The sequence below is a fragment of the Nomascus leucogenys genome, chromosome 4, assembly GCF_006542625.1.
Source record: "Nomascus leucogenys isolate Asia chromosome 4, Asia_NLE_v1, whole genome shotgun sequence".
Taxonomy (NCBI): domain Eukaryota; kingdom Metazoa; phylum Chordata; class Mammalia; order Primates; family Hylobatidae; genus Nomascus; species Nomascus leucogenys.
This window is the reverse complement of record NC_044384.1, coordinates 103,352,619-103,365,783: the sequence shown is the minus strand read 5'-3', so window position 1 is coordinate 103,365,783 and position 13,165 is coordinate 103,352,619. Positions and strand designations below refer to the sequence as shown.

The window sequence follows — 13,165 nt, the reverse complement described above, 5'->3', positions numbered from 1 at the left end:
GTGTGGAAAGGTGGATTGAAGGAGGGGGTGGATGGTGAGAGTGGAAGAGACAAATTGGGAGGCCTGAGATCCAGCAAGAGATGAAGGTCGCTTGGGCCAGGATGGAGCAGTGGATGTGGAGAGCAGCAGACACACCTGAGAACGATTTCAGATGTGGGTGCAAGACTCGGTGTTTCCCTCCCTCTTCTCTCCTGGCTGCTCCTCCCTTACTGCTCTTGCCTGAGCTCACAGATGCCCCACACCTAGTCTTCATCTGAAAACCTGTGAGAAAAGATGATTAAGTCTAAATTTTGGAGTGGCTACACAGCAATACTGTAGCAACAGGTAACTAGTGTGCACAGCTAAAGAGAGGAGGAAAACCAACACATGTTCACGATTGTTCAATGTGACATTAATTATAATAGCAAAATTTTGGAGACTATTTAAATGCCTGTTATTGAACAGATTATGGTATGCCCACACATGGAGTATCACACAGCTGTAAAACACAGAATAAAGAAGACCGTTATGAGCTTATATGAAGTGACTTCTAGATTATATTTCAGGGTTAAAAAAAGACAAAATGCAAAGGAGTATCATGAAGTATGCTATCTTTTGTGTGAGGAGGAAGGGGAAACACATTTTTTCAAAAAGAAATGTAAGAGTAAACTAGAAACAAATACAATGGAATTTTTTTTTTTTTTTTGAGACAGGATCTCGCTGTCACCCAGGCTGGAGAGCAGTGGCACAATCACGGCTCACTGCAGCCTCCACTTTCCAGGCTCAAGTGATCCTCCTGCCTCAGCCTTCCAAGTAGCTGGGACTACAGGCATGTGCCACCATTTTTATTTTGTTTTAAATTTTATTTTATTAAAATTAAAAAAAAAATTTTTTTACCTGAACTACACAGATGTAAAAAATTATTTTTCTAAAAAGATGCAACAAATTATTTCTTACTGTAAATGACAATTTATAATTGTATAAATTTATGGGTTTATAGCCAGGCGGGGTGGCTCACACCTGTAATCCCAGCACTTTGTGAGGCCGAGGCAGGTGGATCACCTGAGGTCAGGAGTTTGAGACCAGCCTGGCCAACATGGTGAAACCCCGTCTCTACTAAAAATACAAAAATTAGCTGGGTGCGGTGGCAGGCGCCTGTAATTCCAGCTACGCGGGAGGCTGAGGCAGGAGAATTGCTTGAACCCGAGAGGTGGAGGCTGCAGTGAGCCAAGATTGTGCCATCGCACTCCAGCCTCGGGACAAGAGAGACTTCGTCTCAAATAAATAAATAAATAAATAAATAAATAAATAAATTTATGGGTTACAAAATGATGTCATAATCTGTGGATACAATGTGGAATAATTAAATCAAGCTAGTTAACATATCCATCACTTCAAATACTTAGCATTTTGAAGTGAGAACATTTGAAATTTAGTCTTAGCAATTTTGAAATATATAATACTCTACTAACTATATTCACCACACTGTGCAACAGAACTCAAAAAAATTATAAAATGTATTCTTCCTGTCAGAGATTTTGTACCCTTTGACCATTATTTAAATTTTTTAAATGCAACAAAATATCAATTTCAAAACAGGCATGAAAAATTCAGTGTGTTTAACCATACTCAGCTGATAATAGGGCAAATGAGTTGAACAGAATAACATTCTATTCCATGTTTAATGAACTGGGAACAAGAGAAAGTTGGTGGAAGAAAGGCAGAGGAACTTCGGCAAGAATTAGAACCGAGGGGCTCCATAATCATCTGACATCAGTCCCCATGTTATATCTATGGTTAGAAATGTACACGATAGGAACTCCAAGAATCTTAGGATTCTTCTTTTAAGGTCCCAGGTTCGTGGCTACACCACTTATGCTGAGTTACTCTCTGTGCTAAGCAGTCATCTGCATAGATTCCTTCCTGTGCATGGTAATTTGGTAATCGTTCAAATTTTGGATCCTTGGCAATCCCTTAAGCCACTTGATACTTCGCCCCAATTTCTCAGTTTTGGCCATTACACAATCAGGTATACAAGGGATACACTTGGCATATAGACAGTTCATCACTGATTGCAGTACGTCTCATTTGGCTCCAATGGAAAAGTTGGTAACGTTGGAATCAAACAGGATGTGGTAAGGTGGACCCAGCTGTGTAACATATTGGAAAAATTAGCAGGAAGGGTATTGGGGAACTTTTCTTTCCTTCAGCATGCTGGGATATTTCTTTTCTTTTTAGGTCTTTATCATTTTCTTTAAGCCTGTGATAGCAGAGACTAAGCATGTGCTTCATGGTCGCAGACTTCCTTGTTTTCTTTTGCTCTCCCATGCTCATGTCATACTCTTGTTTATTTTTTTAAGACAGGGTCTCACTCTGTCACCCAGGCTGGAGTGTGTGCAGGGCTCAAACTGCACTGAAGCCTCAATCTCTCAGGCTCAAGCAATCCTCCCACTTTGCCTCCCAAGTAGCTGGGACACAAGCATGCACCACCACACTCAGCTGATTTTTTTATTTTTATTTTTGTAGACACAGGGGTCTCACCATGTTGTCCAGGCTGGTCTCAAACTCCTGGACTTAAGTGATCCTCCCACCTCAGCCTCCCAAAGTGTTGGAATTACAGGCATGAGCCACTGCGCCCAGCCTATTTTTACTTGTTATAGAGACAAGGTCTCACTATGTTGCCCAGGCTACAATTGGTTTGCTATAGGGAATAGTTTTTTTTGTTTTGTTTTGTTTTGTTTTTTTTGAGACAGAGTCTCGCTCTTTCACCCAGGCTGGAGTGCAGCGGTGCTATCTCGGCTCATTGCAAACTCCACCTCCCGGGTTCAAGTGATTCTCCTGCCTCAGCCTCCCGAGTAGCTGGGACTACGGGCGCGTGCCACCACGCCCGGCTAATTTTTGTATTTTTAGTAGAGATGGGGTTTCACCGTGTTAGCCAGGATGGTCTTGATCTCCTGACCTTGTGATCCGCCTGCCTCGGCCTCCCAAAGTGCTGGGATTACAGGCATGAGCCACCGCACCTGGCCATCTAAACTTAATTATCTCCCAAATGTCCCATTTCCAAATATCACATTGGGGGTTAGGACTTCAACATATGAATTTTAGGGGGATATAATTCAGTCCATAGCACTTTGTCTTTTGGTGGACCTGGGTGCTGGGTGTGGTCATTACTATTGGAGTGTCATTGCTCTCATGTCAGTGCAAAGGACTATACGTACCTACATACATACAAAAACATATTTACATCTCTGTAGATTGAAATACACGAGTTCACACTGATATCTCCAATTCGACACCACAGGGTTTATTCTAGTTTTCTCCCTTTCCATATTTGTAGGAGCCAGGTTTTTATGAGACAATTTTATTGGGAGATAATTCTGTGTCTCTTGTGGGTGTCTTAATTGTCAGAGATTTTGTACCCTTTGACCACCATTTAAATTTTTTAAATGCAACAAAATATCAATTTTGTTGATATTTTGTGGGCTGATTTGTTGACAGATTTTGTTCCAGACTATTTCAAGGATTTTTTTTTTTTTATTGAGATGGAGTTTCACTCTTGTTGCCCAGGCTGGAGTGCAATGGCATGATCTCGGCTTACCGCAACCTCCACCTCCCAGGTTCAAGCAATTCTCCTGCCTCAGCCTCCTGAGTAGCTGGGATTACAGGCATGCGCCACCACGCTTGGCTAATTTTTAGTAGAGATGGGGTTTCTCCATGTTGGTCAGGCTGGTATCGAACTCCCAACCTCAGGTGATCCGCCCACCTCAGCCTCCCAAAGTGCTAGGATTATAGGCGTGCCACTGTGCCCAGGTATTTCAAGGGCTTTTGTATAGCAAATGGCCTTAGAAGACAGAGATAGTATCTCCTTAAGATTGTGGTTCCTTAGCCATGATGCAAACCTGCTGTGTGTAACACTTTCCTGGGCCTGCCAGTATTGCCTTGTGGGACTTGGAAGGCAAGGGAGACCAAGGCTAACACAATGCCTGCTATGCCCTGAGCAGTAGTCTCTGCCCAAGTAATCTTGTGTTTTCTGCCAGCATTCATGAAGCTGGCTCCCTAACACAAGAAGTTGTTGAAAGTTCTACTCAGCTTCTTAGCCTCTCAGCTGCCTCTTCCAGAATCAGCAGGTGCCCTTATGGGAAAAGTGGCTCTAAGTCCCAGGTTCACTTCTCTGAGTTTCCTTCGTGTCCTGAATTTTGGTTCTATATTGCCAGCTGATGCTTTCAGATAGATGCTGTTTATATTTTGCACAGCTTTTCTAGTTGTTCTCTATGTTCAGTGGATCCAAATTTCCTGGTGTACCATTAGTGAAAGTGGTAGATGGTGAAGGCAATTTTCAACTCAAAGGTTTCAAGGCCACCAAAAAGAGAAATACACATGTACTGAGAAAGAAAAGTCAAGACCTGTCATAAGAAGTGTCACAGGTTTCTTAGGTCACACATACAAAACTGACCAATATATTCCTGAAAATAAACAGACTGTCTAGTGCCCCAGACCCCTCCTATGGATACCCTATTTGACCTTGAGGCTTAGTTCCAAAGGCAGCTACATCTTTTATAAAAAGCCTTTCCACCCTATCTCCTTCACCTCCTCACCCAGCCAAAGGAAACCTTCTTTCCTCTGTTCTCCCACAGGACTTTATACCTCTGTTAGGGCACTTCTCCATCTCTGCCACATGTTATAGTTGGCTGACTACCCAAATCCATAATTAGCAACTTGAGGACCCAATCATGTCTTAACCATCTTTGCATTTTTCAGTATGGTCTTGAATAGAGAATTTATGAAAATAAATGTTTGCATAAGCTGATAAAGGAGATGAAGAAAAACGCACAGAAGGAGAAAACCAAGGGTGTGGGATCAGAAAATCCAAGAGAAGAGAGTGTTTCTGGAGAATGAAACAATAACTGAATGCTGCTGAGAAGTCAGAATGACGAAGCCTGAAAAGTTTCCCCTAAATGTGGCAGCATAAAGGGTTCAGGAGAACACTGACTTTTATTGAGGAAGACAGGCCAAATGTTGTTTGGAGTCACTGCATTTTTTAGGCAAGTCAATTAGACAAGCTTCTTTTTTTTTTTTTTTTTTTTTAGACAGAATCTCGCTCTGTCGCCCAGGTTGGAGTGCAATGGCACGATCTCGGCTCACTGCACCTGCTGCCTCCCGGGTTCAAGCAATTCTCTTGCCTCAGCGTCTGAGTAGCTAGGATTACAGGCATGCACCACCATGCCTGGCTAATTTTTGTATTTTTAGTAGAGATGGGGTTTCACCATGTTGGTCAGGCTGGTCTCGAACTCCTGACCTTGTGATCCACCCACCTCGGCCTCCCAAAGTGCTAGGATTATAGGCGTGAGCCACTGCGCCCAGCCTGGCAAGCTTCTTCTTGAAGAAGGATGAACAGTTCTCAGCAAAGAGGAGTCATCATTCTTCTGAACCACCATAAACATTCCAGAGAAGAGGTAGATAGAAAGCTAGATTCTGGAGGATGTGCTGTGGTGAGCTAGGCCCTCAGGCAGGTGGTGGTGCCCAGCAGAAATGGCACTGTAAGCCCAGGCTTCCCTGGTCCTAGGAGAATGTTTTAGACTAGGTATCTAGGAGAAAAGTCTGGGCACTGCCACTGGTCTTCACAGACCTGCATCAGGCTGGTCCTAGGCCTCCTGTTCCAGCTACATAGTGGACACCTCCCTCTGGGCTATAGCACACAGGGCCACAGCGCAACTGGGGCTCTTCCTCCTCATACCAGCGCTGTTCACTGAAGTCAGGGAAGAAGGCTGCAATCTCTCTGCTGGCTGAAACTACAGAGTCTGTAAAGGGAGATAAGACAGAGAAGGGGTTCTCACATGGTAGAAGCAAGAGGCAGTCATAATCAGGTTCAGAATCCTGAGCCTCTACTCTGCCTGCCCCTTCAGTCCTGGGGCATGTAAAGAAAGTCCACAGGCCACATCTGCCAACATGGCTACAAAGACCAGAAACACAAATGGAAGAAAGCTCATTGGAGGGACCTGGCTGTCAACTCTACCACACAGCCTGCCCGCTAACCCCAAAATATCCTATGGCTATGGACAGGGGACTCACCTGAACCATGGGTGGTGTTGCGGGTGTCGGTGAGGCCGAAACTCCCACGGATGGAATCTGGGGCCACATGGCGTGCTCGGAAGACTCTGGTGGGTCCCATGAGTGTCCTCCAAAGCTGGATGGCATCCTTGTGGGCAAGGATGTAGGCTCGGATTGGCCCGCTGTGAACAAAACAAGCGCATGTAAAGAATCTGGCCATCTAGACTAGAAAGGTGTGCTATGAGCAGGGCCTGAATAAAAACACATTCTAAGTTCTGAGAGTTTTCCTGCCTTTCCAGCTGAGTACCAGTGCTGCTTCAAATAGGTGATGCAGGGCCCCTGCTGGTGTACACAAAGCCTGCAGAGATCAGCAGGGTGGCTATGCAGCATTCAACGGGACTCTTCTAACCACCACAGGACAGGTGCCTAACAGGTCAGCATCGGCTCAGTGACAGCCCCAAACCCATGTTTCTTCAGATTTGACATTGATTACAACTTTATTTTTTGAGATAGAGTCTCACTCTGCTGCCCAGGCTAGAGTACAATGGTGCAATCTCGGCTCACTGCAACCTCTGCTTCCTGAATTCAAGTGATTCTCCTGCCTCAGCCTCCCAAGTAGTTGGGATTACAGGCACCCGCCACCATGCCTGGCTAATTTTTTTGTATTTTTTTTTTGGTTTTTTTGAGACGAAGTTTCACTCTTGTTGCCCAGGCTAGAGTGCAGTGCCACGACCTTGGCTCACTTCGACCTCCGCCTCCCGGGTTCAAGCGATTCTCCTGCATCAGCCTCCCGAGGAGCTGGGATTACAGGCACCTGCCACGATGCCGGGCTAATTTTTTGTATTTTTAGTAGAGACGGTGTTACACCATGTTGGCCAGGCTGGTCTCAAATTCCTGACCTCAAGTGATCCACCTGCCTCGGCCTCCCAAAGTGCTGGGATTACAGGCATGAACCACTGTGCCTGGCCTGATTACAACTTTAAAGAATGCAGTGAAATGAACAAATCCATTTAGGGGCAGGGGAGATTAGCCTCAGTGGATAAAGATGCTGGAACCAAATTAGAAGTACCTGGCCATGAACTCCACCAGCCGCTGATAGAAAAAACGCCCTGCAAAGAGAGAGGACCTTCATCAAGATACCTTCATCCTGGTGCCCAAGGCAACTTTCTGTACTTCTACCTCCTTACCTAGAATAATAAAAATTGTTTTAGAGAAAAGAACAAGGACCTTGGAGTCTGACAAACCTGGGTCTGAATCCAGGGTCTGCCACTTAAAACCTGCGTAGTTTTGGGTAAATCATTAACCTCGTAAACTTGGCTTCCTAATCTGTGTACGAGGGATATGACAACACCTACTTTTTAGGGTTGTTGGGAAAACTGAATGAAAAAATGAGCATTAGGACGGCCGGGCGCGGTGGCTCAAGCCTGTAATCCCAGCACTTTGGGAGGCCGAGGCGGGCGGATCACGAGGTCAGGAGATCGAGACCATCCTGGCTAACACAGTGAAACCCCGTCTCTACTAAAAATACAAAAAATTAGCCGGGTGTGTTGGCGGGCGCCTGTAGTCCCAGCTACTCGGGAGGCTGAGGCAGGAGAATGGCGTGAACCCGGGAGGCGGAGCTTGCAGTGAGCCGAGATCGCGCCACTGCACTCCAGCCTGGGGCACAGAGCAAGACTCCGTCTCAAAAAAAAAAAAAAGAAAAAATGAGCATTAGGACAATGTCTGACGGTAAACATTCATTCACTATATGTTAACTACTGATATTATCAAGACATAAAACTAAGTTTCTGGTTGGGACTACAAGGTAGAACCCTCCTTGGGAAAAAAAGATGGATAATCATGAAAAGTGTGTGTTTTAAACCAAGATTTTAGAAAACTGGCTGCAACTGTACACGGTTGATAGGTTAGAGAGCCTGCCATTGTGTTCCAGATAAAATCTCTCTTATGGCCTCTTGGGATTGAGGCACCTTCCATTCAGAGGACTACTGATCCTACCTTCATGCTCTCGGTAAAACCTCTGGCAATCTTCCTTTCTCCACAGTAGCTCTCTCATTCGTACAATCAGGAACTTGTTGCTTAGAATCTGCTGATGAACAGCCTGAATAAAGACCACCCCCAAAATAAAAATCAATCAGGAGACTGAAACTGACCAAAAGAAACCATGAGGACCACTTGTTGCTCAGGACTTGAGGGTTTGTCCCGAGGGTGAGAAGACGAGGTGGGGTGAGGTCAAGGCCTTCAGTCACACAGCCAGAGTGTGCGCCTTGGGTGAAAGGGGATAGGATGCGCTGTCTCTGCTCTTCCATACCTGTAACCCCTTGAGCTCAAGACCACAGGACCCACCACTCAGACCACCATAAAAGTCTTGTTAGTGGTCCTGCCTTGAGTTTCTCTCACTCCCTCCAAACCATCACACTTGATAGATGAGAAACTCTATAATTTACATGTCACACTCTGGTCAGAAGGTGTTAAGTAGTTCCTGTTATTCAAGGAATGAAGTGCAACCACTTTAGCCCAGTGCTCAAGGTTATACTTTCCTTGCTCTGTACCAATTCTCTAGTCTCACCATTGCAGGCTGCCTGCGGCCCTCAGACCCATCACATGCATTCCTGCCTCAGCGTCTCCCTTCTGTGCAACACCTGTCCTTCTCCTGGCACTAACCAAAGTTTACCATTCCTTTGAGGCCCAGCTGAGTCCTGCCACTTCCAGGCCCCCATTCCTGATTGCTTGGATCTTCCTCTGCACCACAGTGGGCTTACTTAGCAGTGCTACACAGTTAGTATTTATTAAACTATGGTACACAGAATGTGAAAATGGCCCCGAGCCCCACCAAGATTTCCCACCCTAATCTCCAGGACTGTGAATATGATGCAATATGATTATGTTACATTACGTAACATAACAATAGGGATTTTGGAGGCATAATTAAAGTTACTAATCAGTTGGTTCTGCTGTAATCAAAAGGGAGATTATCCAGGTGGGCCTAATTAATCCCATGAGCCCTGTGGGATTAGAATTGTGACGGCTTCTCAATGCCAGGCATTTTCTCTGGCTAGAGGCTGAAGAAGTCAGATTCAAAGCATAAGAAGGATTCAATGCACTGCAGCTGTCTTGAAGACAGACTGGGCCACGTGATGAGGGATGTGAGTGGTCTCTAGAAACTGAAAGGAGTTCCTGCCTGAAGGCCAACAGGGAAATGGCAGCCTCAGTCCTACCATCATAAGAAATCAACTCTGCCAACAACTTGAATGAGTCTGGAAGTGAATTCTTCCCCCAGACCCTCCAGATAAGGGCCTGGTCAGCCAATACCTTGACTTTGGCCTTGTGAGACCTTAAGCAAACAACTCAGCCAAGCCTACTGCACCTCTAAACTATTGAACTGTGAAATAACAAATAAGTGTTTTGAGCTCTCAAGTCTGGAGTAATGTGTTATGTAGCAATAGAAACTAACAAATATACACTGTCTTGAGATTTGGTTCTATTACTGCTTTGGGTCCTTTCTTATATTTTAGGTCTGCCTCAAGTCTCCAATAGATTCTTAGTCTCCTTAGGTCAGAGTTCATGGCTTCTAGCTTTGCCTCCACAGCATCCAGCACAAGTCTGTGTTGTCAGTCACCATAAATGGCCCAATGGCACCTGAAGCAGTGGCAATTCCCAGGGCATGTGGTAGAGGCTTAGGATTCATTCTTACCTCCAGAATCAGTGGATGGGCGACTGCGTCAGGCTTGATCAGGGCTAGAGTGAGCTGGAGAGCCTGAGGGCTTCGCAAGATTGAGGCCATGCCACTCCTGCCATTAGAGAGCTGTATTAGGAACCCCTCAGGACGGCACTCCCGGCCTTCCCTACGTTGGAGCCACGCAGCCTTGCAAGCCAACGAGTGCTCTCACTCCTGACACTCATAAAGAACCTGACAGTTTCATCTTAAGGCCATATACATTATTTTACTTAATTGCCCATTTGGGCTCATGGGATCAGGGGAGGGGAGTGGTAGAGGGAGCATTCAAGCTCCCCCGTGGAGTATACAATCTAGTGCAACTGTAAGCCTATGAGGGAGTTACCCATTCAAAAGAAACTCAAGTTTAAATACTACCTGTCTCTGCCAATATCCCTTCCTAACTTCCTTTTGTATTTTACAGAGGATTTACAATTTATACTCCTAAACAGCCTATCCACAAGGCCTATTTATAATGATGAATTCATCTCTTAAAATCTTCCATCCCATAGTGCTCTCCTATCAAATCTAGAATTGGAAGATTGATGGACAGGAACTGAGGTGCTACCAGGATACCAAAAAGTCTGCTGGATAAACACCATCTCTATTCTAATATTATGGAGAGATCAGGATCTCCTGTGCCCAAATCAAACCTGTTAATACACTCAGCTGTCCTCAGTGGCAAGACCTGTCAACACGCAACTCCAACATCTGAAACAGTGCCTGACACAAAGGTGCTTGATCAATTTTATTTACTAAATAAACCTATATAGTCTTATTTCTATTCATCTTTGTATTCCTAATGTCTAGCATGGTGTAAGAGCTCAATATTGTAGAAATGATATAATGGACATAAAAGCATTTTATAAACTGGACTAAGGGAATTTTGAGGTCTTTTCCAACTGTGAAATCTGAGTTATACGTGAGAAATTTATCACCTCTGCAGGAGTAAAGACTTTGTCTCAAAATCTTATCTCAATATTATCTCTCATTTGGCCATGTGTAGTGGCTCACACCTGTAATATCAGTACTTGAGGCCAGGAGTTTGACCTGGGCAACAAAGCAAGACCCTGACTCTATTACATATATGTGTGTGTGTGTGTGTGTGTGTGTGTGTGTATAATATATATGTGTGTATATACATAAAATCTCTCATTTGTCAACAAATACAGAGAAGGCTTCCATTAACATAGGCAGGGACAGAGTCTAGACAACATTCTCATTTATCTTATCCTAAAACCTGTCAATCATGTTAAAGGTGGTATTAGAATCTGGCCCAAGCAAAGAAACTGCCATGGTCTCTCCTATTCATGTCCTTTCTACAGCTTTCAACCTGATTTTCCACTCAAACCATAAAGCCACACCCAATCTAACCAGTACAAGATCAGCTAACCCACTCTCCCTAATGCCACAGGTGGTAACATGTCATTTTCAGCAGCTGTCTATAGAGACATCCATGACACCTCCCCTCCCTCACTCTTCATATCCCACGATCACCAACTTCTGGCAATTTTCCCTACCTAATATATCTCAAAACCCATACCATTCTCCCACCCTCAACTGCTACCACCTTAACTTTAAGACATCATCATTCCCCTCTGGACATCTTGACAGCCTCCTCTTTGGTCTCCCAGTTTCTGTCCTGCTAACCTCTACAATCTCCACACAGCAGCCAAAGTGAACCAAACATGCAAATCTAATCATATGGTTCCCCTCCTTAACCCTTTAAAGGGCACCCTGCTCTTAGAATAAAAACCAAAATCCTTATCACGGCCTCCCAGGCTCTGCATGATCTTGTGGTTCCCCACGTACCTCTCTAGCCTCATCTGGAACCCCACACTCTGTAAGTTTCTCTAGCTCCAACCTCATGGGCCTTTCAGTTTTCAAAGACTTTCTGGCTTGACAGCCTTTGTGTGAGTAGTTTTCGCAGTCTTGAATGTGCTTTCTCTGGTTGCCTCCTGCTCACCTTAGTGATCTTAGCTCACTTCCCGTTATACTTTCTCACAGCTCCTTGCAAGTTCCCTTCAGTTCCGTCTTCACCACCAGAAGGTATAAGCAGTACCTAGCACACAGCTGGCTCTGAATGAACCAACGAATGCACCTCATCCAGCTATTCCAAGGCCAGGCTGCTAGGGGTTCTCGTGGCAAGAACACGCAGCCTGTAGGGAGGACATGGTTCCTTTACTAATGCAGCTAAGTTGCGGCTGTCTTGACTTTTGGTTTACAACAAACTGACAAGTCGAAAATCCTGTTAGACTTAAAGGTGACTCCATCAGAGAATTAAAAATTTTAGGCAGGGCGCGGTGTCTGACGCCTGTAATCCCAGCACTTTGAAAGACCGAGGCGGGCGGATCACGAAGTCAGGAGATCAAGACCATCCTGGCCAACCATGGTGAAAGCCCGTCTCTACTAAAAATACAAAAAAATTAGCCAGGCGTAACGGCGCGCGCCTATAGTCACAGTTACTAGGGAGGCTGAGGCAGGAGCACTGCTTGAACTCTGGAGGCGGAGGCTGCAGTGAGCCGAGATCGCGCCACTGCACTCCAGCCTGGCGACAGAGCCAGACTCCGTCTCCAAAAAAAAAAAAAAAAAAGTAAAGCTGTCGGTACACTGCCCCCCCAGCACTCGAGGGGGACACCACTCGGCTTCCTGGAGGGCGGCGGCCCAGCCCTGGTCCACCCACGCGTGGCCGGGACCTGCGCCCCTACCCCTGTGGCCACGCCCTCCAGCCCCCGGGTCACGGCCTCAACTCTCGACCCAGCCCCCTACTTCTCTAGGCCTGCAACCGCGCAGCCCTCACCCCTCGTACCCGGGGCCTAAGCCCACTCCAGATTCTGGGTCATTCGGAGCCCCAGTGCAGCGGAAGTCCGACTCCGGGTTCACCTGGTCCTCCGGCACAAGCCCCGGCCACCAGGCGCCACGCTGGATAGCCTGCGGCCCTCGCGGGTCCTTCAGGCGCTCGCTGGGCAGCCCTGCTCGGGGTCCTCGTCCGGTTGCGCCGCGGGGTGAGGCACGGTGTGAGGTTTCCCAGGCCCATGCATTTGCCGCGGACGGGACGAGAGGGTGAAGCCGTCCTGGGCGCCGGAACTCGCTTGTGGGAACCGCCCCTCGGAAGCCGGCCTGGGCGCCGTCGGCGGGAGGGAGTGCTGGGCCGGGTGCTGGCGCAGCGCTACACAGGGTGGCGGAACCCAGAGGACCGGACGGGCCCGTTCAGGGTGGCGGCCCGGCGGGGGCGATGCCCGCCAGCAGAGACACCGACGGGAACCTTGCCCAGTTATTTTCTTTGCCTAGGGTAGTTCCTGGAACATGGTTGATGCCCAGTATTTGTCAAAAGTACGCGGAGGGCAAAGAACTTAAGTGCTCGATCGCGAAGGCACAGGCCCTTCAAAGTCTTTTGAGCTCGGAGCGATACATGAGCATGAAGGA

General features: G+C 46.5%; 1 protein-coding gene and 1 pseudogene across 5 annotated transcripts in view; both read right to left on the bottom strand.

Moving 5' to 3' along the window:
- The window catches only part of NME6 (NME/NM23 nucleoside diphosphate kinase 6), a 41,478-nt gene extending 28,529 nt beyond the window's left edge, over nt 1-12,949 (bottom strand). For 2 of the 5 annotated variants that reach the window (XM_030811873.1, XM_030811874.1), the window contains exons 1-5: nt 12,549-12,675; nt 9,719-9,815; nt 8,023-8,125; nt 7,097-7,136; nt 6,049-6,209 (exon numbers count right to left, since the gene is read on the bottom strand). In XM_030811873.1, coding sequence (XP_030667733.1) covers nt 6,049-6,209; nt 7,097-7,136; nt 8,023-8,125; nt 9,719-9,808 — 394 coding nt within the window. In that variant the 5' untranslated portion in view covers nt 9,809-9,815; nt 12,549-12,675. Of the gene's footprint in view, nt 1-3,262; nt 5,778-6,048; nt 6,210-7,096; nt 7,137-8,022; nt 8,126-9,718; nt 9,816-11,705; nt 12,036-12,539 lie in introns of those variants that run through there. The other 3 variants (XM_004087907.3, XM_012499257.2, XM_030811872.1) reach the window with 3 other exon arrangements.
- On the bottom strand, nt 1,529-2,458 carry LOC101178130 (annotated as a pseudogene).
- Nucleotides 12,950-13,165: the final 216 nt, after the last annotated feature.